Source organism: Salmo trutta, unplaced genomic scaffold, assembly GCF_901001165.1.
Source record: "Salmo trutta unplaced genomic scaffold, fSalTru1.1, whole genome shotgun sequence".
Taxonomy (NCBI): Eukaryota; Metazoa; Chordata; class Actinopteri; order Salmoniformes; family Salmonidae; genus Salmo; species Salmo trutta.
Window position 1 is genome coordinate 1079391 of NW_021823509.1, and position 25200 is coordinate 1104590.

General features: G+C 46.5%; 1 protein-coding gene and 1 pseudogene across 2 annotated transcripts; both read right to left on the reverse strand.

The window, feature by feature from the left end:
• Positions 1-150: 150 nt before the first annotated feature.
• LOC115191204 (E3 ubiquitin-protein ligase TRIM47) lies at positions 151-5698 on the reverse strand. Of its 2 annotated transcripts, none has more exons than XM_029749144.1 (6): positions 4873-5698; positions 3460-3555; positions 1915-2145; positions 1197-1359; positions 940-990; positions 151-519 (listed from the first exon to the last, which is right to left on the reverse strand). In XM_029749144.1, exons 1-6 carry the CDS (start codon positions 5461-5463, stop codon positions 434-436), a joined length of 1218 nt encoding a protein of 405 aa, XP_029605004.1. In that variant the 5' UTR covers positions 5464-5698; the 3' UTR covers positions 151-433. The 2 variants fall into 2 exon arrangements, with proteins under 2 accessions (XP_029605004.1, XP_029605003.1); XM_029749143.1 differs by having other exon boundaries at positions 151-522.
• A 3350-nt stretch (positions 5699-9048) lies between these two features.
• Positions 9049-21318, reverse strand: LOC115191208 (amine sulfotransferase-like; annotated as a pseudogene).
• Positions 21319-25200: the final 3882 nt, after the last annotated feature.

Genomic DNA, 25200 nt, shown 5'->3' on the forward strand with positions numbered 1-25200 from the left:
TGTGTGTGTGGGGTGAAGGGATGTCGTGGTTGTCATAGGACAGGGCAGGGTGTGTGTGTGTGTGTGTGTGTGTGAGTGTCAGTGTGTGTGTGGTGAAGGGATGGCGTGGTTGTCATAGGACAGGGCAGGGTGTGTGTGTGTGTGTGAGTGTGTGTGTGTGTGTGTGTGTGTGTGTGTGGTGAAGGGATGGCGTGGTTGTCATAGGACAGGGCAGGGTGTGAAAACAAGGTCATCTCGAGATACCACGCGACCAGGGCAGCATCGCCACAGTGATAAGGTATACCGGTGGCATCGTCAGGCTGACAAGGTGTATCGTGGGTAGTACTTACACCTCAGGAAGGCTGCTGTGTGTGTGTTTATGTGTGTGAGTGTGTGTCAGTACTTACACCTCAGGAAGGCTGCTGTGTGTGTTTTATGTGTGTGTGTGTGTGTGTCAGTACTTACACCTGAGGAAGGATACTCTCATCCTCTGGTCCGAAGGCTGGAGAGAGAGAGGGGAGAGAGGAAACGATGCAGGCACTGCTACGGAAAGAGAGAGAGAGAGAGAGAGAGAGAGAGAGAGAGAGAGAGAGAGAGAGAGAGAGAGAGAGAAGAAAGAAGGAAGAGGGGGTAAGGAGTAAGGAGGCGAGGGACAGAAATAGAAAGAAAAAGAGAGAGGTGAGAGGGGGAGGGAGGTAGAGAATGAGACAAAGAGGAATCAGTGTTACATTCCATCCAAATGAATCATATCAGAAGTTACAGAAAACGATTCAACTAACATCCCTGGCCAGACATGTTCACCCTTAAGCCTGAGTCTTAGATGAGAAACACACACCACAGAGGTGACCCTGAGAGAGCTGTGTGTGTGTGTGTGTGTGTGTGTGTGTGTGTGTGTGTGTGTGTGTGTGTGTGTGTGTATCTGTGTGCGTTTGTGTTTGTGTCCTGTTTCTCTGGGCTTACCTTTCAAACACTCTCCACCAGACATGTGACAGACAGAGGAGCTCTCGTTCACTACAGAGAGGTACAAAAGTGTGTCACATTGTGACATCACACATTGTCATTTGAGATGCATTATTGGAGTCTCTGAGAGCATAGCTGTGAAAACAGCATGCAGTTGTGTGTGTTTGAGTATAAACCAGTGTGTGTGTGTGTGTGTGTGTGTGTCTCATTGTGTATGTGTGTCTCTCTGTGTATGTGTGTGTCTTTACTCCCTCCACCTGCGCGGCTGATCTTGTCCACTTCCTCTCTACAGAGTTCCTCCATGCGGGCCCTGAGGTGGGACAGAGCTCTGCGGGCTGCACTGAAGCCTTCTGCAGGGAGGATGAGAGGGGCTCGGGGGTGCCGCCCAGTGGGCGGGAGGACACACAGCAGGGAAGCCGCCTGGGGATGGAGAGAGAGAGGGAAGGAGGGATGGATGGAGGAGAGAGGGAGGGATGGAGGAGAGAGGGAGAGAGGGAGGAGAGAGGGAGGGAGGGAGGAAAGAGGGGTGATGAGTGGAGCATTTTTATCATGTCACTGTTCGTCCCTCTATCTCTCTCTCTCTCTCTCTCTCTCTCTCTCTCTCTCTCTCTCTCTCTCTCTCTCTCTCTCTCTCCTGGTTTAGGCTGTTTGTCTCACTGTCTTCCTTTTACTCTGTCTGTTTTGACTGCATTATTTTTTGTAGCCCTCTCCATCTCTTCCTCATTAATATTTCTTTGTAGCCCTCTCCATCTCTTCCTCATTAATATTTCTTTGTAGCCCTCTCCATCTCTTCCTCATTAATATTTCTTTGTATCCCTCTCCATCTCTTCCTCATTAATAATTCTCTCTCCTTTATTTTTCAGCTGGCATCCAGTTTTTCTTTCTCTCAATTATCCCTCCCTTTTCCCACCAATTCCTCGATGTTTCTTCTCTTCTTCTACTCTTCCTTCTCTCCCTTCAGTCTCTCCCCCCCACCTGTAAGAACTGAGCATTATCCTCCGTCAGTAGCTGGCCCATTTCCTGGTCTCTCCTCCGCAGCTCCTCCAGTTCTCTCTCCAGGGTCTCCAGCTCTCTCTCTGCCCTGCCCAGGACAGTTCTCTCCCAGGCTTCCAGCCTGGCCCTCACCTCCCCCCTGGTCCTCTCCAGGCGGAGGGCCAGGTCCACAAACAGGGTATTGCTGTCCTCCAGGGCTAATGCAGCTGATGCCTAGGTAAGGAGTGGGGAGAAGGGACACCAAATGAAGGAAAGTAAAGGAGCAAAGTTTTCTTCAGTAATAAGCACCAAGAAAGTAAACATTTACATTTAAATAATGTTGGTTTCATTGATTATTTTATTTTATTTCAAACCATATGGCTGAAATGTACTTTTATTTGTCAATGCCAGGGGAATAGAGAGGGCAGAACGGTAGCCTGGCTTGACTGGCTTGCTCTTGACAGCGAGCAACAACATGGCCAGACAATAAAGATGTAGGACCTTAATTTGACCCACGGACAGTTTGCTACAGCAGGAAAATAATCCTGCAGCAACATGAAATGTGAATTAGTATGTAAATGATAATGAATGGACATTTTTGTAAGGGTTGATACTGTCATGGTTCCACCTGTCACCAGAGGGTGGCAGAGACCAACCAAGAGACATTAACGACACTCCGGCGTCTTATTTACTCATTATGAGTCCCTGTTAAAAGAGCTGTGCTTTCTGTTGTCCTTTGCTGAAGCTTGAATTGTTTACCATGTGTGGTTGTTTCCTGAGTGAGTTTTTGAGACTTAGTGTTTGTTGTTTTTTCAAGTGTACTGTGATCCTGCGGCTACCGTATCTCAGTAAAGTATTATGTTTATCCTTAACCACCGATTCCTCGTCTGGTCTCTTCTCAGCACCTGGGTCCAGCCTCACCACGTCACAGATACATGTTTTGTAAGGGAAAATCAAGTCTGAATTTTCAGAGTGGAAATTACTATCGTCATAAGACTTTTTAAACCTCAAATACACTACACGTTTTAAATGTCCTACATTGCAGGAAAGTTATCCTGCAACAGAGTGATCAAATTCAAATCCTACATCTGTAGAACGGTTCTCCCCTTTTGTGTGCAACTGTGTTGGATCTTGCCTCGCCATCTTGTTTCAAGAGGACCACAATGGAAATGAGTTATGTGTTATCCTACAGGATTTAACAATGGAAATAAGTCCCAGACTTTATTGTGTGTTATCCTACAGGATTTAACAATGGAAATAAGTCCCAGACTTTATTGTGTGTTATCCTCCAGATTTTACTCATGTGCATGTATGGCTTATTCTAGTTTTATGTGTGCTTGTTTTTTAAATGGTTTAATGAATAAAGTAAACTTCCAGATAGCAGCAGTTTTATGTTCCGGGGCGACTGTCTGTACTGCAGTCTGACTCCGCACTAAAAGCCTTTTAATCTGATTACTATTCACTCTGCTTTGTGTTTCTGTGTCACTCTCTCTCTCTGTGTGTGTGTGTGTGTGTGTGTGTGTGTGTGTGTGTGTGTGTGAACCCCACCTTGACGGCCTCTATGCTCTGTTGAAACTCTCCCAGCTCCCTCTCTCTACTCCTTATCCTTCCCTGTACTGACCTCTGAGAATCCTGCAACTGAACCTGAGAGAGAGAGAGAGAGAGAGAGAGAGAGAGAGAGAGAGAGAGAGAGAGAGAGAGAGAGAGAAGAGAGAGAGAGAAGAGAGAAGAGAGAAGAGAGAAAGAGAGAGAGAGAGAGAGAGAGATGGAAAGAAGGGGTAGGGGAAAGGGAAACAAATGATCGACTCACCTTGACATACGACACCTCCCTAATATTGAGTTGCACTCCCTTTTGCCCTCAGAACAACCTTAATTCGTCAGGACATGGATTACAAAGTGTCGAAAACGTTTCACAGGGATGCTGGTCCATGTTGACTCCAATGCTTCCCACAGTTGTGTCAAGTTGGCTGGATGTCCTTTCGGTGGACCATTCTTGATACACACGGGAAAGCGTGAAAAACCCAGCAGTGTTGCAGTTCTTGACACACTCAAACTGGTGTGGCACTTAGTACCACACCCCGTTCAAAGGCACTCCTGTCTTTTGTCTTGCCCATTCACCCTCTGAATGTCACACATACACAATCCATGTCTCAATTGTCTCAAGGCTTAAAAATCCTTCTTTAACCTGTCTCCTCCCTTTCATCTACACTGATTGAAGTGACATCAATAAGGGATCATAGCTTTTACCTGGATTCACCTGGTCAGTCTATGTCATGGAAAGAACATGTTCCTAATGGTTTGCACACTCAGTGTATATTGCATATACTTATATAGTGGACAATGAATCTTGGTCAGCAGTGCTCCAGTCTCTATGAGTAGAGCAGCATTAGTGGCATAGCAACACTATAGCCCCATTAGTGACATACACCTACAGCACCTACCTGCTTCTCCCCTGGTATGGGAGAGATACCCCAGATAGTATAGCCTGCCCACAGTAGAGGAGGCACAGTGGGGTGTTTCCCAGTGACCTAACTAACCTGCATCAAACTGGTGCAGAGGGATGTCATCTGTCACAATCAATCATATTCATAGGCTGCCATATTGCATAGGTTATTTATCCTCTATTCAGTTGTTAGGGATAGTGGCAGTTTGTTAGCCTGCAGAGTACAGACATGTTTTGTGCCAAACATAGACATACTAGGGTGCCAACTCTTTGACTCTCATTGTCATGCCAACAATGTTCGGCTTGGCAATGTGTAATGGAGTTGGCAAGAGCACAAACACGTCTGGGACCAGGCTAACAGTTTGTACCCCAAGGTGGAAAGATCAACAAGTGTTTTCAGGAAAGAACTTTGTTTTTAATCAGTTTTAACCACCAGAGTGATGAGAAGGTGTTGCAAAATTGTAAAGGTCCTTGAAAAGCGCTAGATAAGTCCCATGTATTATGATTATTATTACTACCTGTTTCCGCGCCCTTTGCTCGTCGATGCTGTGCAGGTCCTCTTGGTCAGACTCGCACAGCACACAGTCGCCGCTCCACTCCACCGCATCGCCCCCGTCGCCGCACTGCTCCAGGCCTAAACGGTGCTGCGCGCACAGCCTTTCCGCCAAGCTCTCCACCGCGGCAACAAGTTTATGCCGCCGCAACGTCCCCACGTCGCGATGCGGCAAGACGTGGAGCTCGCAGAAAGACGCCAAGCACACCAGACACGACTTGAGCGCTTTCAGTTTGTTCTGAACCGGGCAGAAGTCGCACGGAACGTCCCCTACGCCGCATTGATACAACTCCGGCGCCGTAGCCAGTTCGTTCAGTTTGAGTTTGTCCACTACCTCTTGTAGCACCGTGTTCCGCCGTAGCACAGGTCGAGGTATGAACTCTTCCCGACATTGCGGACAACTGTAGTGACCAAGGTCGGTTTGGTCCCAATAACAGTTCATGCATGCCATGCAGTAGGTGTGTCCGCACGGAATGGACACCGGATCCTTCAAGATATCCAGGCAAATAGGGCACCTGAACTGGCTCTCCGTTACCGAGATATTCGCCTCTGCCATATCGGCGAGGAGTTTTCGTATGTTCTCCCTCTCGAGCCTCTGTAGACTATTTCTCCGTAAAAGAAAAGAAACCAAAAAAGGCACTCCCTGATTCCCGGTGATTCCCGGTTGGTTGTTTGTGTATGTGACGGGGAGCGCTCAGGTCTTACAGGAATAGCCTAGGCTTCCGATAGGTCATCCATTCCATACGGGAGCTAGTTACGAGATTAGACTACATCAGAAAGCGTTTTAGGGATCCATGTAAATACAAACCCTGACGTCAACCCGTCTCCCTTTACCGTATGACTTCAACTACCTAATTCACCATAATAAACGCACAATACATAATAATAATGAAGGCGCATACAGATTATTGCTTATAATACAGTAATTCCCCATAATAAACGAATAATAACCTATAGTCTACAATAATAACAGACACAAACACAAGTTACCACAATATTCCATTTTAATGTAATGAAGTAAATAATACCGATTATATTTGCATGAGTCTTTTAATTAAATGAATATATTTCATTTTTATTCACATTATTAAAAGAGTAGGATATTTGTGGAACTCAATTTAACAGTTCATGGAAATAATATTTAAGGTGTGTGTGTGTTGGAGAGAGAGAGTATGTGTGTGTGTGTGTGTGTGTGAGAGAGAGAGAGAGAGTATGTGTGTGTGTGTGTGTGTGAGAGAGAGAGTATGTGCGTGTGTGTGTGTGTGTGTGTGTGAGAGAGAGAGAGAGACTATGTGTGTGTGTGTGTGAGAGAGAAAGTATATGTGTATGCAGCGGTGGATTTAGGCATAGGTGACATGGGCAGCCACCCAGGGCGGTATCTTGCCGGGGGCGGCATGGGGCGCCTGCCCAAAATAAAAATAAAAATAATAATATTGCGAATAGTGACATTTGCGCGATCGGTTTTCTATCACTCATTTGCACATCACGTCAATGATATCATGTCACCGTGTGGGACCGTGGGTCAATTAACCTTGTCGGAGTGGGGGCCCTGATGCTAGTTTGTGAGCTAGGCAGGCTACTGCCTGGGAAGCCAGAGGTAGGGGCGGGGGTAAGTTGACCTCAGGTCTCCCCACTGGAAGCCAGAGGTAGGGGGAGCGGGGGTAGGTTGACCTCAGGTCTCCCCACTGGAAGCCAGAGGTAGGGCGGGGGTAGGTTGACCTCAGGTCTCCCCACTAGAAGCCAGAGGTAGGGGGAGCGTGGGTATGTTGACCTCAGGTCTCCCCACTGGAAGCCAGAGGTAGGGGGAGCGGGGGTAGGTTGACCTCAGGTCTCCCCACTGGAAGCCAGAGGTAGGGGGAACGGGGGTAGGTTAACATCAGGTCTCCCCACTAGAAGCCAGAGGTAGGGGGAGCGGGTGTAGGTTGACCTCAGGTCTCCCCACTGGAAGCCAGAGGTAGGGGGAGCGGGGGTAGGTTGACCTCAGGTCTCCCTACTGGAAGCCAGAGGTAGGGGGAGCGGGTGTAGGTTGACCTCAGGTCTCCCCACTGGAAGACAGAGGTAGGGGGAGCGGGGGTATGTTGACCTCAGGTCTCCCTACTGGAAGCCAGAGGTAGGGGGAACGGGGGTAGGTTGACCTTAGGTCTCCCCACTGGAAGCCAGAGGTAGGGGGAGCGGGGGTAGGTTGACCTCAGGTCTCCCCACTGGAAGCCAGAGGTAGGGGGACGGGGGTATGTTGACCTCAGGTCTCCCCACTAGAAGCCAGAGGTAGGGGGCGGGGGTAAGTTGACCTCAGGTCTCCCCACTGGAAGCCAGAGGTAGGGGGACGGGGGTAGGTTGACCTTAGGTCTCCCCACTGGAAGCCAGAGGTAGGGGGAGCGGGTGAAGGATGACCTCAGGTCTCCCCACTGGAAGCCAGAGGTAGGGGGACGGGGGTAGGTTGACCTCAGGTCTCCCCACGAGAAGCCAGAGGTAGGGGGAGCGGGGGTAGGTTGACCTCAGGTCTCCCCACTGGAAGCCAGAGGTAGGGGGAGCGGGGGTAGGTTGACCTCAGGTCTCCCCACTGGAAGCCAGAGGTAGGGGGAGCGGGGGTAGGTTGACCTCAGGTCTCCCCACTAGAAGACAGAGGTAGGGGGAGCGGGGGTAGGTTGACCTCAGGTCTCCCCACTATAAGACAGAGGTAGGGGGGAGCGGAATAAGGTTGACCTCAGGTCTCCCCACTAGAAGACAGAGGTAGGGGGAGCGGAATAAGGTTGACCTCAGGTCTCCCCACTAGAAGCCAGAGGTAGGGGGAGCGGGGGTAGGTTGACCTCAGGTCTCCCCACTGGAAGCCAGAGGTAGGGGGAGCGGGGGTAGGTTGACCTCAGGTCTCCCCACTAGAAGCCAGAGGTAGGGGGAGCGGGGGTAGGTTGACCTCAGGTCTCCCCACTGGAAGACAGAGGTAGGGGGAGCGGGGGTATGTTGACCTCAGGTCTCCCCACTGGAAGACAGAGGTAGGGGGAGCGGGGGTATGTTGACCTCAGGTCTCCCACTAGAAGACAGAGGTAGGGGGATGGGGGTATGTTGACCTCAGGTCTCCCCACTGGAAGCCAGAGGTAGGGGGAGTGGGGGTAGGTTGACCTCAGGTCTCCCCACTGGAAGCCAGAGGTAGGGGGAGTGGGGGTAGGTTGACCTCAGGTCTCCCCACCGGAAGACAGAGGTAGGGGGATGGGGGTAGGTTGACCTCAGGTCTCCCCACTGGAAGCCAGAGGTAGGGGGAGCGGGGGTAGGTTGACCTCAGGTCTCCCCACTAGAAGCCAGAGGTAGGGGGACGGGGGTAGGTTGACCTCAGGTCTCCCCACTAGAAGCCAGAGGTAGGGGGAGCGGGGGTAGGTTGACCTCAGGTCTCCCCACTGGAAGCCAGAGGTAGGGGGAGCGGGGGTAGGTTGACCTCAGGTCTCCCCACTGGAAGCCAGAGGTAGGGGGAGCGGGGGTAGGTTGACCTCAGGTCTCCCCACTGGAAGCCAGAGGTAGGGGGAGCGGGGGTAGGTTGACCTCAGGTCTCCCCACTAGAAGCCAGAGGTAGGGGGATGGGGGTAGGTTGACCTCAGGTCTCCCCACTAGAAGCCAGAGGTAGGGGGAGGGGGGTATCTATCAAATAGAGCACCTCTAACTTTGTACAGTACTAATGCAATTAGTTATGCAATTAGTTGTGCAATTAGTTGTGCAATTTAGTTGTGTGTGTTTCTTGTTTGAAGTTCAATAGTGTAATAATCAGGTTCTCTTCTTTATAAGTGTGCTATTCTATTTGTGTATTTGTGTGATATAGGATTTGTGTGATTTAGTTTTATTTGTGTGTTTTTTGTTAGCAATAGGATAATAGTGTAATAATTCAATTCTCTTTTTTAATTGTATTTATATAGTACAATTTGTTTCTATTTGTCTTTGTTCATTCTTTTTGATATTTATGAGTCTTATTTTAGTATTTTAGTATTTAATATAGTTTTAAATGTTATAATTATTTATTTGTGTTGTTCCAAATGTCTGAATAAAAATTACAGTTAGTGCAGAATGCTGCTTTTCTTTTGGGGGGGGGGGGGGGGGGGGGGCTGAAGGGACGCCCAAGGAGCCATACAAGCTAGAACCACCACTGTGTGTGAGCGGATGCTGGCATATGTGTCTGTATCAGCCTTGAAGCTCTGTGATGTCCCAGATGAAGTTGAGAGATAGGTCCTTCATCCTCTCCTGATAAATCTGGTTAAAGCGTTCACTCTGGGCCACCGTCAACGAGTTCTTCCAGTATCCTATGGTACCTGAGAGACAGAATATTTTTATTTTACCTTTATTTAACTAGGCAAGTCAGTTAAGAACAAATTCTTATTTACAATGACAGCCTAGGAACAGTGGCTTAACTGCCTTGTTCAGGGGCAGAACAACAGATTTTTACCTTGTCAGCTCAGTGATTCGATCTAGCAACCTTTCGGTTACTGGCCCAACGCGCTAACCTCTAGGCTACCTGCCGATAAAGCTATGCTAAAGATAAAGCTGTGCTATAGATAAAGCTATGCTATAGATAAAGCTGTGCTATAGATAAAGCTATGCTATAGATAAAGCTATGCTATAGATAAAGCTATGCTATAGATAAAGCTATGCTTGATGTATTTCAGATACATTGACACTGGAAGGGGGTCTAGGGGGCTCACTTTCTGACTGGAAGTTCTATAAACCTCCTTAAATACACCCCCTCTCTTTTCTGCCCCCACCCCCCACGATACCCGTAAAAACCTATACTCATGTTTTTCATGTATCAATTTCAACAATAAAGCCTCTAAACATTTCTTATTTTTCTCACCTTTGCGTAGGAACTTCCCCTTGTTCTTGTCTTTGACGTTGTCAGGCAAGAACTCATAGTTGGCCTTGTCATCTTCATATTATTGAAGGTGACTTTCTCCACTATGTTGTCTATATCTGCATCAGACAGGCTCTTCCCGACAAACTCAGCCAGACGCACTACCACCGATCTCAGGGCCTGTTGTAGCAGGACACATGGAAGAAAACCAATATGTCATGGAAATGAACAAAAATATAAACCCACCATTTGTAGTGATGGTCCCATGTTTCATGAGCTGAAATAAAAAAATCCCAGAAATCTTCCATACGTACAAAAAGCTTATTTCTCTCAAATTTTGTGCATACATTTGTTTACATCCCTGTTAGTGAGCATTTATATTTTGCCAAGATAATCCATCCATCTGACAGGTGTGGCATTTTAAGAAGTTAATTAAACAGCATGATCATTACACAGGTTCACCTTGTGCTGGGGACAATAAAAGGCCACTTTAAAATGTGCAGTTTTGTCACACAGCGCAATGCTATAGATGTCTCAAGCGTTGAGGGAGCCTGCAATTGGCATGGTGACTGCAGGAATGTTCACCAGAGCTGTTTCCAGAGAATTGAATGTTCAATTCTCTACAATAAGCTGCCTCCAACGCCATTTTAGAGAATTTGGCAGTACTTCCAACCGGCCTCACAACTGCAGACCACGTGTAACCACGTCAGCCCAGGATCTCTACATCTGGGATTGTTGGGGGGGGGGGGTTACTAAGGAGTATTTCTGTCTGGGCCTTGCTACCAAGTGGGTGGGCCTATGCCCTCCAAGGCAGCACCCCTGCCCAGTCATGTGAAATCCATAGATTAGGGCCTAATGAATTTATTTAAATTGACTGATTTCCTTATAATTTACTGATTTCCTGTAACTCAGTAAAATCTTTGAAATTGTTACATGTTGCGTTTATATTTTTGTTCAGTATATTTGTGATGTGAAAAAAATACCTAAAATATTATTATTATGCCAGTACCCAGAAACTGGCAATTAGCCAAGTGGGTAGGAGCATTGGGCCAGTAACTGAGATTACTGAAAGGTTGCTGGATCGAATCCCTGAGCCGACAAGGTAAAAATCTGTTGTTCCGGCCCTGGGCAAGGCAGTTAACCCCAACAACAATTGCTCCCTGGGTGCCGTGGATGTCGATTAAGGCAGCCCCCTGTACCTCTCTGATTCAGAATGGTTGGGTTAAATGTGGAAGACACATTTCAGCTGAATGCATTATATTGTACAACTAATTGTCACAGTTTCTGTGTTATTTGATTGTTGTTTCCTTAGGTTACCGCTGGAGGGCACCTTTACCCTGTTTTCTAGTTTCCAGGTTACCCTGATTATTACTTATTGGGTTCACTGTGTTTAATTACCTTCTCTGTTCACCTGGTTGCCTTGTTATTTAGGTTCCTCAGTTGGCCTGTATCTTTGCTTAGGTCTCATGTGTTATTAGTGTGCTCTTGTGCGGTTGCCTTGTTTCTGTTAAGACTCTAAGTAAAAGTTCCCTTACCTCTGCTTGCTGTGTCTCTCTGCGACGGGGTTCGAGCTCGTACTAGCATTATTGTTACACTAATTAGGGATCCCCCTTTCCCATAAACACTGTAGATGCTATACCAGTCAAGTTTCAAGTTTATTTCAGCTGGATGTTTCAAGTTGATTTAAAATCACCGGAATACTCAGAAAACGACATCTGTTGCACGACTTGTTGCAGTAGTAACAGATGCATCATTGATGTAGGCTACTGTATCTTATAACAGGTCAGTGCAGTGGTGTAGGTATTCATGTGGTACATATAGCTTTAATCAGTGTAAATGTCATGTTACCTTGATCATCTCTTCATAGCTGAGGAACATGATGTTGTATTTGTCCTGGTTGTTGTACCATCCTCTGACATGGTCGAACCAGCAGCCACCAAGCACTGAAGAGATGGGTTCACATAGGACAGCAGACAGTAAGTGTTAGTCAGTGTGTGTTAGTTGTTAATTAGCTTATGGTTTTGTATGATACTGTGTTACACTGATGAAGCCAATTTGGCCAAAGAAGTGCCATGTGATGGAGGGAGGGTGATTAGTGGCACTCACTCCATCCACAGAAAAACTTGTCCAGCATCTCGTCATAGTGTTCTGGACTGTCCAGATGCTTCATGAACTTACAGAAGTGGAAGTAGGACCATGATGTCCTTAGGGTACCTGGTCACATAGATTACCTATGGAGGAGATAGGGGAGATATAGTAGTTCCTGCAGTTGAATGACCAAAAGTGCCCTCTAGTGGCCTCATGGGTGGAATGTTATTCATATTTTTCATAATTTTATAATTAAAAAACATTAAAAAATAATGAAGAAAAACACAGAAAATCCGATGTTTTTACGTCAAATCATTTTGTTATATTTCAGTCTTCTGTGATGTATATAAAGTGTAGTATTGGGATGCAAACTCAAAATTGAATACATTTCAACTCTATATCTGACATGGTACAGGTGTCTTCTTTTTTTAAGCCCATAACCATGTGTGTGAGGTGAATTATTTTGTTTCAAAGTAGATTTGTTTAAAACTTCCAAGAAACACTCTGTGTGACCCTGATTTAGTCCACTGCAGTAAAAGGTTAACAGTGTGTATGGAGAGAAAGGGTGATATAGGGTTAACAGTGTATAGTGTGTACGGAGGAGACAGGAGTGAAATAGGGTTAACAGTGTGTATGGAGGAGAAAGGAGTGATATAGAGTTGACAGGTGTGATATAGGGTTAACAGTGTGTAGTGTGTATGGAGAGACGGGGTGATATAGGGTTTACAGTATGTAGTGTGTATGGAGGAGACAGGGGTGATATAGGGTTAACAGTGTGTAGTGTGTATGGAGGAGAAAGGGTGATATAGGGTTAACAGTGTGTATGGAGGAGACAGGAGTGATATAGGGTTAACAGTGTGTATGGAGAGACAGAGGTGATATAGGGTTAACAGTGTGTATGGAGAGACAGGGTGATATAGGGTTAACAGTGTGTATGGAGGAGAAAGGGGTGATATAAGGTTAACAGTGTGTAGTGTGTATGGAAGAGACAGGAGTGAAATAGAGTTAACAGTGTGTATGGAGAGACAGCGGTGATATAGGGTTAACAGTGTGTATGGAGAGACAGGGTGATATAGGGTTAACAGTGTGTATGGAGGAGAAAGGGGTGATATAAGGTTAACAGTGTGTATGGAGGAGACAGGGGTGATATAGGCTTAACAGTGTGTAGTGTGTATGGAAGAGACAGGAGTGAAATAGAGTTAACAGTGTGTATGGAGAGACAGCGGTGATATAGGGTTAACAGTGTGTATGGAAAGACAGGGTGATATAGGGTTAACAGTGTGTATGGAGTGACAGGGGTGATATAGGGTTAACAGTGTGTACTGTGTATGGAGGAGACAGGGGTGATATAGGGTTAACAGTGTGTAGTGTCTACGGAGAAGACAGGGGTGATATAGGGTTAACAGTGTGTAGTGTGTTAAGAGAGTGTGTGCATATGTCCCTGTAGGTGTTTGTACATTGTAAGTATGTGTATTTCTCTAGCTTTCCCCCTCACTGCTGTGCCTGTCTGACTGAAGGCATAGTACTGTATGTGTAACCATCTATCCCCCCTCACTACCATCTAACCCCACTCACTACCATCTAACCACACTCACTACCATCTAACCCCACTCACTATCATCTAACCCCACTCACTACCATCTAACCCCACTCACTACCATCTAACCCCACTCACTACCATCTAACCACACTCACTACCATCTAACCCCACTCACTACCATCTAACCCGCCTCACTACCATCTAACCCCCCTCACTACCATCTAACCCCACTCACTACCATCTAACCCCACTCACTAGCATCTAACCCCACTCACTACCATATAACCCCACTCACTACCATCTAACCCCACTCACTACCATCTAACCCCACTCACTACCATCTAACCCCACTCACTATCATCTAACCCCACTCACTACCATCTAACCCCACTCACTACCATCTAACCCCACTCACTACCATCTAACCCCACTCACTACCATATAACCCCACTCACTACCATCTAACCCCACTCACTACCATCTAACCCCTCTCACTACCATAACCCCCCTCACTACCATCTAACCCACTCACTACCATCTAACCCCACTCACTACCATATAACCCCACTCACTACCATCTAACCCCACTCACTACCATATAACCCCACTCACTACCATCTAACCCCACTCACTACCATCTAACCACACTCACTACCATCTAACCACACTCACTACCATCTAACCCCACTCACTATCATCTAACCCCACTCACTACCATCTAACCCCACTCACTACCATCTAACCCCACTCACTACCATCTAACCACTCACTACCATCTAACCCCACTCACTACCATCTAACCCGCCTCACTACCATCTAACCCCCCCTCACTACCATCTAACCCCACTCACTACCATCTAACCCCACTCACTACCATCTAACCCCAATCACTACCATATAACCCCACTCACTACCATCTAACCCCACTCACTACCATCTAACCCCACTCACTACCATCTAACCCCACTCACTATCATCTAACCCCACTCACTACCATCTAACCCCACTCACTACCATCTAACCCACTCACTACCATCTAACCCCACTCACTACCATATAACCCCACTCACTACCATCTAACCCACTCACTACCATCTAACCCCACTCACTACCATATAACCCCCCTCACTACCATCTAACCCCACTCACTACCATCTAACCCCACTCACTACCATCTAACCCCACTCACTACCATCTAACCCCACTCACTACCATCTAACCACAAACACTACCATCTAACCACACTCACTACCATCTAACCCCACTCACTACCATCTAACCCCACTCACTACCATCTAACCCCACTCACTACCATATAACCCGCCTCACTACCATCTAACCCCCCGCACTACCATCTAACCCCACTCACTACCATATAACCCCACTCACTACCATCTAACCCCACTCACTACCATCTAACCCCACTCACTACCATCTAACCCCACTCACTACCATCTAACCCCACTCACTATCATCTAACCCCACTCACTACCATCTAACCCCACTCACTACCATCTAACCCCACTCACTACCATCTAACCCCACTCACTACCATATAACCCCACTCACTACCATCTAACCCCACTCACTACCATCTAACCCCTCTCACTACCATATAACCCCCCTCACTACCATCTAACCCCACTCACTACCATCTAACCCCACTCACTACCATCTAACCCCACTCACTACCATCTAACCCCACTCACTACCATATAACCCCACTCACTACCATATAACCCCACTCACTACCATCTAACCCCACTCACTACCATCTAACCCCACTCACTACCATCTAACCCCCCTCACTACCATCTAACCACAAACACTACCATCTAACCCCACTCACTACCATCTAACCCCACTCACTACCATCTAACCACAAACACTACCATCTAACCCCACTCACTACCATCTAACACCACTCACTACCATCTAACCACAAACACTACCATCTAACCCCACTCACTACCATCTAACCCCACTCACTACCATCTAACCCCACTCACTACCATCTAACCCCACTCACTACCATCTAACCCCACTCACTACCATCTAACCCCACTCACTACCATATAACCCCACTCACTACCATCTAACCTCACTCACTACCATATAACCTCACTCACTACCATCTAACCCCACTCACTACCATCTAACCCCACTCACTACCATCTAACCCACTCACTACCATATAACCCCACTCACTACCATCTAACCCCCACTCACTACCATCTAACCCCTCTCACTACCATATAACCCCCCTCACTACCATCTAACCCCACTCACTACCATCTAACCCCACTCACTACCATCTAACCCCACTCACTACCATCTAACCCCACTCACTACCATATAACCCCACTCACTACCATCTAACCCCACTCACTACCATCTAACCCCACTCACTACCATCTAACCCCACTCACTACCATCTAACCACAAACACTACCATCTAACCCCACTCACTACCATCTAACCCCACTCACTACCATCTAACCACAAACACTACCATCTAACCACACTCACTACCATCTAACCCCACTCACTACCATCTAACCCCACTCACTACCATATAACCCGCCTCACTACCATCTAACCCCCCTCACTACCATCTAACCCCACTCACTACCATATAACCCCACTCACTACCATCTAACCCCACTCACTACCATCTAACCCCACTCACTACCGTCTAACCCCACTCACTACCATCTAACCCCACTCACTACCATATAACCCCACTCACTACCATCTAACCCCACTCACTACCATCTAACCCCACTCACTACCATCTAACCCCACTCACTACCATCTAACCCCCCTCACTACCATCTAACCACAAACACTACCATCTAACCCCACTCACTACCATCTAACCCCACTCACTACCATCTAACCACAAACACTACCATCTAACCACACTCACTACCATCTAACCCCACTCACTACCATCTAACCCCACTCACTACCATATAACCTGCCTCACTACCATCTAACCCCCCTCACTACCATCTAACCCCACTCACTACCATATAACCCCACTCACTACCATCTAACCCCACTCACTACCATCTAACCCCACTCACTACCATCTAACCCCACTCACTACCATCTAACCCCACTCACTATCATCTAACCCCACTCACTACATCTAACCCCACTCACTACCATCTAACCCCCACTCACTACCATCTAACCCCACGCACTACCATATAACCCCCCTCACTACCATCTAACCCCACTCACTACCATCTAACCCCACTCACTACCATCTAACCCCACTCACTACCATCTAACCCCACTCACTACCATCTAACCCCACTCACTACCATATAACCCCACTCACTACCATATAACCCCACTCACTACCATCTAACCCCACTCACTACCATCTAACCCCACTCACTACCATCTAACCCCCCTCACTACCATCTAACCCCACACACTACCATCTAACCCCACTCACTACCATCTAACCCCACTCACTACCATCTAACCACAAACACTACCATCTAACCCCACTCACTACCATCTAACACCACTCACTACCATCTAACCACAAACACTACCATCTAACCCCACTCACTACCATCTAACCCCACTCACTACCATATAACCCCACTCACTACCATCTAACCCCACTCACTACCATCTAACCCCACTCACTACCATCTAACCCCACTCACTACCATCTAACCCCACTCACTACCATATAACCCCACTCACTACCATCTAACCTCACTCACTACCATATAACCTCACTCACTACCATCTAACCCCACTCACTACCATCTAACCCCACTCACTACCATCTAACCCCACTCACTACCATATAACCCCACTCACTACCATCTAACCCCACTCACTACCATCTAACCCCTCTCACTACCATATAACCCCCCTCACTACCATCTAACCCCACTCACTACCATCTAACCCCACTCACTACCATCTAACCCCACTCACTACCATCTAACCCCCACTCACTACCATATAACCCCACTCACTACCATCTAACCCCACTCACTACCATCTAACCCCACTCACTACCATCTAACCCCACTCACTACCATCTAACCACAAACACTACCATCTAACCCCACTCACTACCATCTAACCCCACTCACTACCATCTAACCACAAACACTACCATCTAACCACACTCACTACCATCTAACCCCACTCACTACCATCTAACCCCACTCACTACCATATAACCCGCCTCACTACCATCTAACCCCCCTCACTACCATCTAACCCCACTCACTACCATATAACCCCACTCACTACCATCTAACCCCACTCACTACCATCTAACCCCACTCACTACCGTCTAACCCCACTCACTACCATCTAACCCCACTCACTACCATATAACCCCACTCACTACCATCTAACCCCACTCACTACCATCTAAACCCCACTCACTACCATCTAACCCCACTCACTACCATCTAACCCCCCTCACTACCATCTAACCACAAACACTACCATCTAACCCCACTCACTACCATCTAACCCCACTCACTACCATCTAACCACAAACACTACCATCTAACCACACTCACTACCATCTAACCCCACTCACTACCATCTAACCCCACTCACTACCATATAACCCGCCTCACTACCATCTAACCCCCCTCACTACCATCTAACCCCACTCACTACCATATAACCCCACTCACTACCATCTAACCCCACTCACTACCATCTAACCCCACTCACTACCATCTAACCCCACTCACTACCATCTAACCCCACTCACTATCATCTAACCCCACTCACTACCATCTAACCCCACTCACTACCATCTAACCCCACTCACTACCATCTAACCCCACTCACTACCATATAACCCCACTCACTACCATCTAACCCCACTCACTACCATCTAACCCCTCTCACTACCATATAACCCCCCTCACTACCATCTAACCCCACTCACTACCATCTAACCCCACTCACTACCATCTAACCCCACTCACTACCATCTAACCCCACTCACTACCATCTAACCCCACTCACTACCATATAACCCCACTCACTACCATCTAACCCCACTCACTACCATCTAACCCCACTCACTACCATCTAACCCCCCCTCACTACCATCTAACCACAAACACTACCATCTAACCCCACTCACTACCATCTAACCCCACTCACTACCATCTAACCACAAACACTACCATCTAACCCCACTCACTACCATCTAACACCACTCACTACCATCTAACCACAAACACTACCATCTAACCCCACTCACTACCATCTAACCCCACTCACTACCATCTAACCCCACTCACTACATCTAACCCCACTCACTACCATCTAACCCCACTCACTACCATCTAACCCCACTCACTACCATCTAACCCCACTCACTACCATCTAACCCCACTCACTACCATCTAACCCCACTCACTACCATCTAACCCCACTCACTACCATATAACCCCACTCACTACCATCTAACCTCACTCACTACCATATAACCCCACTCACTACCATCTAACCCCACTCACTACCATTTAAACCAACTCACTGAAGGCATAATGCTGTATGTGTAACCATCTAACCCCACTCACTTTGGCCTTCTTCTTCTGCAGGCCCTTGGGCATAAGATGCTGGTGTAGATGGGAGCAGAAGAGGCGTGGAGAGGGCCTCTCGGTGTAGGTCCTCCCCTTCTCCAGGATCTCCAGCCAGGGCATCCTCACAAAGGTGATCTGGTTAGCCTCCTCTGGGAAATCATCCTCAAACATCAGGGTGATGATACGCTGGGTCCATACTGTACCTGGGAAAGGAGGGGGAGGGGGAGGGAGAGAGAGAGAGCATGAGAGTGAGAGAGAAAGGTGGCAGTGAAGGTGAATGTAGTTTGTCCCCCAAAAAATAGAGAGAGGGAGAAAAGAACAGCAGGTCCTGAAGAGCTAACCACACCTCACAGGTTCTGTCAATAAGGCCGCTGTCCAAGGTACCATCCCTTTGTCCAATATTACACTGACCTTACATACATGAGCACAGGTAACACAGATAAATAGTAGATAGGCTATATACTGTAGCCATGTACAGTATATTATAGTAGTTAAGATAATGTGGCATATTTATTTAACTAGGCAAGTCAGTTTAAGAACATATTATTATTTACAATAACAGCCTAGGAACAGTGGGTTAACTGCCTTGTTCAGGGGCAGAACTACAGATTTTTACCTTGTCAGCTCAGTGATTCGATCTAGCAACCTTCCGGTTACTAGTCCAACGCTCTAACCACTAGGCTACCTGCTAGCAAATGCTATCCAGCACCCAACAGCAGTAGAGGCAGCAGAGCATGAGTGAGTAAAACTGATCAGCTAAGTAGACCGCCATATTAAGGTAGGAAGTGTTTGTAGAATATGACTGATGCAACGTCGCTGATGCACGGCTGAAGCCAATACAAGGGTTCCCTGTATGAACTAGCGCTGCGCTTGATTATACAGTGTTCCTGCTTTTCCCTGTGGCTCAGAGGTAACCCTCTTGTTCCTAACTCAAACCTGATGCCATGCTGGAGGAACATATGGGCTTCTGTACTTGCTAAAATACCAAAATAGAAAACAAAAACAGATATGTGTGTCTCGCAGGCTATGTGTTTGTGTGTATGAGTGCGTGCCTGTGTCTGCGGGTCCATGTCTGTGTCCATGTGTGTTGTTGTAACCAATATCATATTGTCAGTCCAAAGGAAATATGGCTGAGAGAGAGAGAGAGAGAGAAAGAAAGAAAGAAAGAAAGAAAGAAAGAAAGAAAGAAACAAAGTAGAAAGGGATATACTGTACATGTCCATTTTGGTACAGTTTGTTGTCAAAGCATGGCAAACTTTAACCAATATGCTTGAGATGAAATAGCCTACCACAAATTGTTAAATTGTTATATTATTATAATTGTTGTTGTTATATATGTATTATGGATCCCCATTAGCTGCTGTCTTGGCAGCAGCTACTCTTCCTGGGGTCCAAACAAGATTAAGACATTTACATCACAATTTAAAATGACATAATACAACAAACACATTATTACACCACTACTCTACCACTACATATCTACAATGCAACATTTATAATACCACAATATATCAACATCACAATGTACTGGTGTGTAGAGTGCGTGTTAGCTTGTGTGTGCATATGCGTGTGTGTGTGTCTCTTCACATTCCGCGTTGTCCCATGAGGTGTAGTTCATGTATTCATAGTTCGATGTAGTACTGGGCCTTTCCCAGAGTCTGTTCTGGACTTGGAGACTGTGAAGAGACCCCTGGTGGCATGTCTTGTGGGGAATGCCCGACTCTACCTGGATCATGTTGGAGAGGCTTCCATTAAAGAACACCCTCTGTGTTCTGTTAGACAGGTAACCCTCGAACCACTATAAAGCAGAGGACGTAAAGCCATAACACGTTTGTCAGCAGCCGAGTATGATTGATACTGTCAAAAGCTGCACTGAAGTCAATCAAAACAGCTCCCACAATCTCCTTATTGTCAATTTCTTTCAGCCAATCATCATTTGTGTAAGTGCCGTGTACATCTTCCCTATAAGAATGCTGAAAGTCAGCTGTTAATGTGTTTACTGCGAACGTTGGCTCATTCATGCTTTAATTACAACCTGCTCAGTTTGTAATAGATGTTCAAGCACCAGTCATGTTTATCATACCTCTGTAGCTACTGTCAGTGTGAAAGTAATACTTTTCAATCATTTACTCACCTGATTTGGGGAAAGTGACAAGGAAAACATCACTGTCCTTGATCTCCAAGTGTTCCAAGCTGTGGATATATTCCGTGGTTAATTCCTGCGTCTGCCACGGGAAACACCTGGCCTTTATACGTAAACAACTGCTCACCGAGAAGCTTATACCCTTGTTGAGCCATTTAACAAACAAAACGGTAACGGAAAATGGGAAATAAGGGGAAAAACAGCTGAAACCAATTGTGGTCAATAGGAAAAGGAGAGTGATGGAAGGTGACCGAGGACGTTTTCTAAGAATTAGATTAGATTTTATAAGTGAAGTTACGTAAACCGTGTCAAATTTTAGTTTACGGGTTAATGAGAGTTGGCTTCTTCAGTTAACCTTTGTACAGTTGCAGTGTCCTGTTGTAACTCTACGGTATTGGCCTCACTTTTATTCATATGGAGTTTGTTTACAAAGATAATACATTCACTGATCGTATGTCTCTTGTAAAACATTTTTTAAATTAAGCTGGTCTGGTCTGCCCTTTTATGTAAGGGGGTTGAATGAAAAAAGAAATAGCAATCTGTTTGCCCAAATAGGCTAGTCATTTTGTAGCTGTTGCTGGCTGAGCAATAGACTACATGTATTATGTCGTTGTGGCTATGACCTTTTGAACTTCCAGTGGACAAGGGAATTCTAAACCTCGAACAGAGTTGGCAAAGCACTGTAAATTATTCAAGTCATTCCACATCTCTCCTCTTTCAATTCACTTCTCATCAGGAATGGAGGGATGGAAGGATGGAAGGATGAAGGGATGATTGTAGATCCATCCATTCATGTGGTTTTAGTCACTGTGGAGTGTTTTTCTAACCAGAGGGTTGATTGGTGATTGGCATGTTATTGGTCATTGATTTAAGAACCATGTCATCAAGTGGACGTGTCAAAGACACCCCAGGGGATAGGCTGTCAACAAGCAGGATCGGTCGATTCGATTGGTTTAGAAACCGACATGCTCACACTAGATAAACATGTGTCTTGTACTGTGTGTGTGTGTGAGTAAGTGAGTGTCTCATTTACAGTAGAATGAATGACTCTATTGAGCCTTAGTGTATCTTGGTTCCGGAGAGTGCCTCGCAAAGCATTCTCTCTCTCTCTCTCTCTCTCTCTCTCTCTCTCTCTCTCTCTCTTCCTAGCTCTCTCAAACACACAGGCACACACAGATGCACACACTTTCTCTTTCTCGCTGACTCTCTTTTTTTCTAAATTATTGTACTATACTGCCATCTTCTGTAAGATCTCGGGAAAGACACAGAATTACAAATGAACGAGTCAATTACCATTAGGCAATTTAACTTGGATTATAATTAAATTCACGTGAACCAAGTGCTGTCGATTCAGATTACTGTAAGAGAAGAGACTTGTTATCAACACCCAGTCACTTATTACTGTGTGTGTGTGTGTGTGTGTGTGTGTGTGTGTGTGTGTGTGTGTGTGTGTGTGTGTGTGTGTGTGTGTGTGTGTGTGTGTGTGTGTGTTACTGGCTAGATCACATGTCCATAGACAATACCTTGGTGTTCTTAATGATATATGATGGGTAGCAGTGAAGAGGATGAAAAACAAGCCTTAATATAATTGATTTGCAGTCTGACCGTGGGTGAACTCCTGTACTTAATCATCTGAATGCTCCAGTGTCTAGAATAATGTCAACCTATTTTACCACCGGCTGTCAAGGAGCAGCTACTTTGAACTGAAAATCCACTGGACTCTAACCCAGTCATACAGGTCACCTGTTCAGATATCCAGTCATACAGGTCACCTGTTCAGGTATCCAGTCATACAGGTCACCTGTTCAGGTACCCAGTCATATAGGTCACCTGTTCAGGTATCCAGTCATATAGTTCACCTGTTCAGGTACACAGTCATATAGTTCACCTGTTCAGGTATCCAGTCATATAGGTCACCTGTTCAGGTACCCAGTCATACAGGTCACCTGTTCAGGTATCCAGTCATACAGGTCACCTGTTCAGGTACCCAGTCATACAGGTCACCTGTTCAGGTACCCAGTCATATAGTTCACCTGTTCAGGTACCCAGTCATATAGTTCACCTGTTCAGGTATCCAGTCATATAGTTCACCTGTTCAGGTATCCAGTCATATAGGTCACCTGTTCAGGTACCCAGTCATACAGGTCACCTGTTCAGGTACCCAGTCATACAAGTCACCTGTTCAGGTACCCAGTCATATAGTTCACCTGTTCAGGTACCCAGTCATATAGTTCACCTGTTCAGGTATCCAGTCATATAGGTCACCTGTTCAGGTACCCAGTCATACAGGTCACCTGTTCAGGTACCCAGTCATACAGGTCACCTGTTCAGGTACCCAGTCATATAGTTCACCTGTTCAGGTACCCAGTCATATAGGTCACCTGTTCAGGTATCCAGTCATACAGGTAACCTGTTCAGGTACCCAGTCATACAGGTCTCCTGTTCAGGTACCCAGTCATATAGGTCACCTGTTCAGGTATCCAGTCATACAGGTCACCTGTTCAGGTACACAGTCATATAGGTCACCTGTTCAGGTACCCAGTCATATAGGTCACCTGTTCAGGTATCCAGTCATACAGGTCACCTGTTCAGGTACCCAGTCATACAGGTCACCTGTTCAGGTACCCAGTCATTCAGTTCACCTGTTCAGGTATCCTGTCATACAGGTCACCTGTTCAGGTATCCAGTCGTATAGGTCACCTGTTCAGGTATCCAGTCGTATAGGTCACCTGTTCAGGTATCCAGTCATTCAGGTCACCTGTTCAGGTATCCAGTCATACAGGTCACCTGTTCAGGTATCCAGTCATATAGTTCACCTGTTCAGGTATCCAGTCATATAGGTCACCTGTTCAGGTATCCAGTCATATAGGTCACCTGTTCAGGTATCCAGTCATATAGGTCACCTGTTGAGGTACCCAGTCATATAGGTCACCTGTTCAGGTATCCAGTCGTGTAGGTCACCTGTTCAGGTATCCAGTCATATAGGTCACCTGTTCAGGTATCCAGTCATATAGGTCACCTGTTCAGGTATCCAGTCATATAGGTCACCTGTTCAGGTATCCAGTCATACAGGTCACCTGTTCAGGTATCCAGTCATATAGGTCACCTGTTCAGGCATCCAGTCATATATAGTTCACCTGTTCAGGTATCCAGTCATATAGGTCACCTGTTCAGGTACCCAGTCATATAGGTCACCTGTTCAGGTACCCAGTCATATAGGTCACCTGTTCAGGTACCCAGTCATATAGGTCACCTGTTCAGGTACCCAGTCATATAGGTCACCTGTTCAGGTATCCAGTCATATAGGTCACCTGTTCAGGTACCCAGTCATATAGGTCACCTGTTCAGGTATCCAGTCATATAGGTCACCTGTTCAGGTACCCAGTCATATAGGTCACCTGTTCAGGTATCCAGTCATATAGGTCACCTGTTCAGGTACCCAGTCATATAGGTCACCTGTTCAGGTACCAGTCATATAGGTCCTGTTCAGGTATCCAGTCATATAGGTCACCTGTTCAGGTACCCAGTCATATAGGTCACCTGTACAGGTACCCAGTCATATAGGTCACCTGTTCAGGTATCCAGTCATATAGGTCACCTGTTCAGGTATCCAGTCATATAGGTCACCTGTTCAGGTATCAGTCATATAGGTCACTGTTCAGGTATCCAGTCATATAGTTCACCTGTTCAGGTATCCAGTCATATAGGTACCTGTTCAGGTACCCAGTCATATAGGTCACCTGTTCAGGTACCCAGTCATATAGGTCACCTGTTCAGGTACCCAGTCATATAGGTCACCTGTTCAGGTATCCAGGTACCGTAATATAGGTCACCTGTTCAGGTACCCAGTCATATAGGTCACCTGTTCAGGTATCCAGTCATATAGGTCACCTGTTCAGGTACCCAGTCATATAGGTCACCTGTTCAGGTATCCAGTCATATAGGTCACCTGTTCAGGTACCCAGTCATATAGGTCACCTGTTCAGGTATCCAGTCATATAGGTCACTGTTCAGGTACCCAGTCATATAGGTCACCTGTTCAGGTACCCAGTCATATAGGTCACCTGTTCAGGTATCCAGTCTATATAGGTCACCTGTTC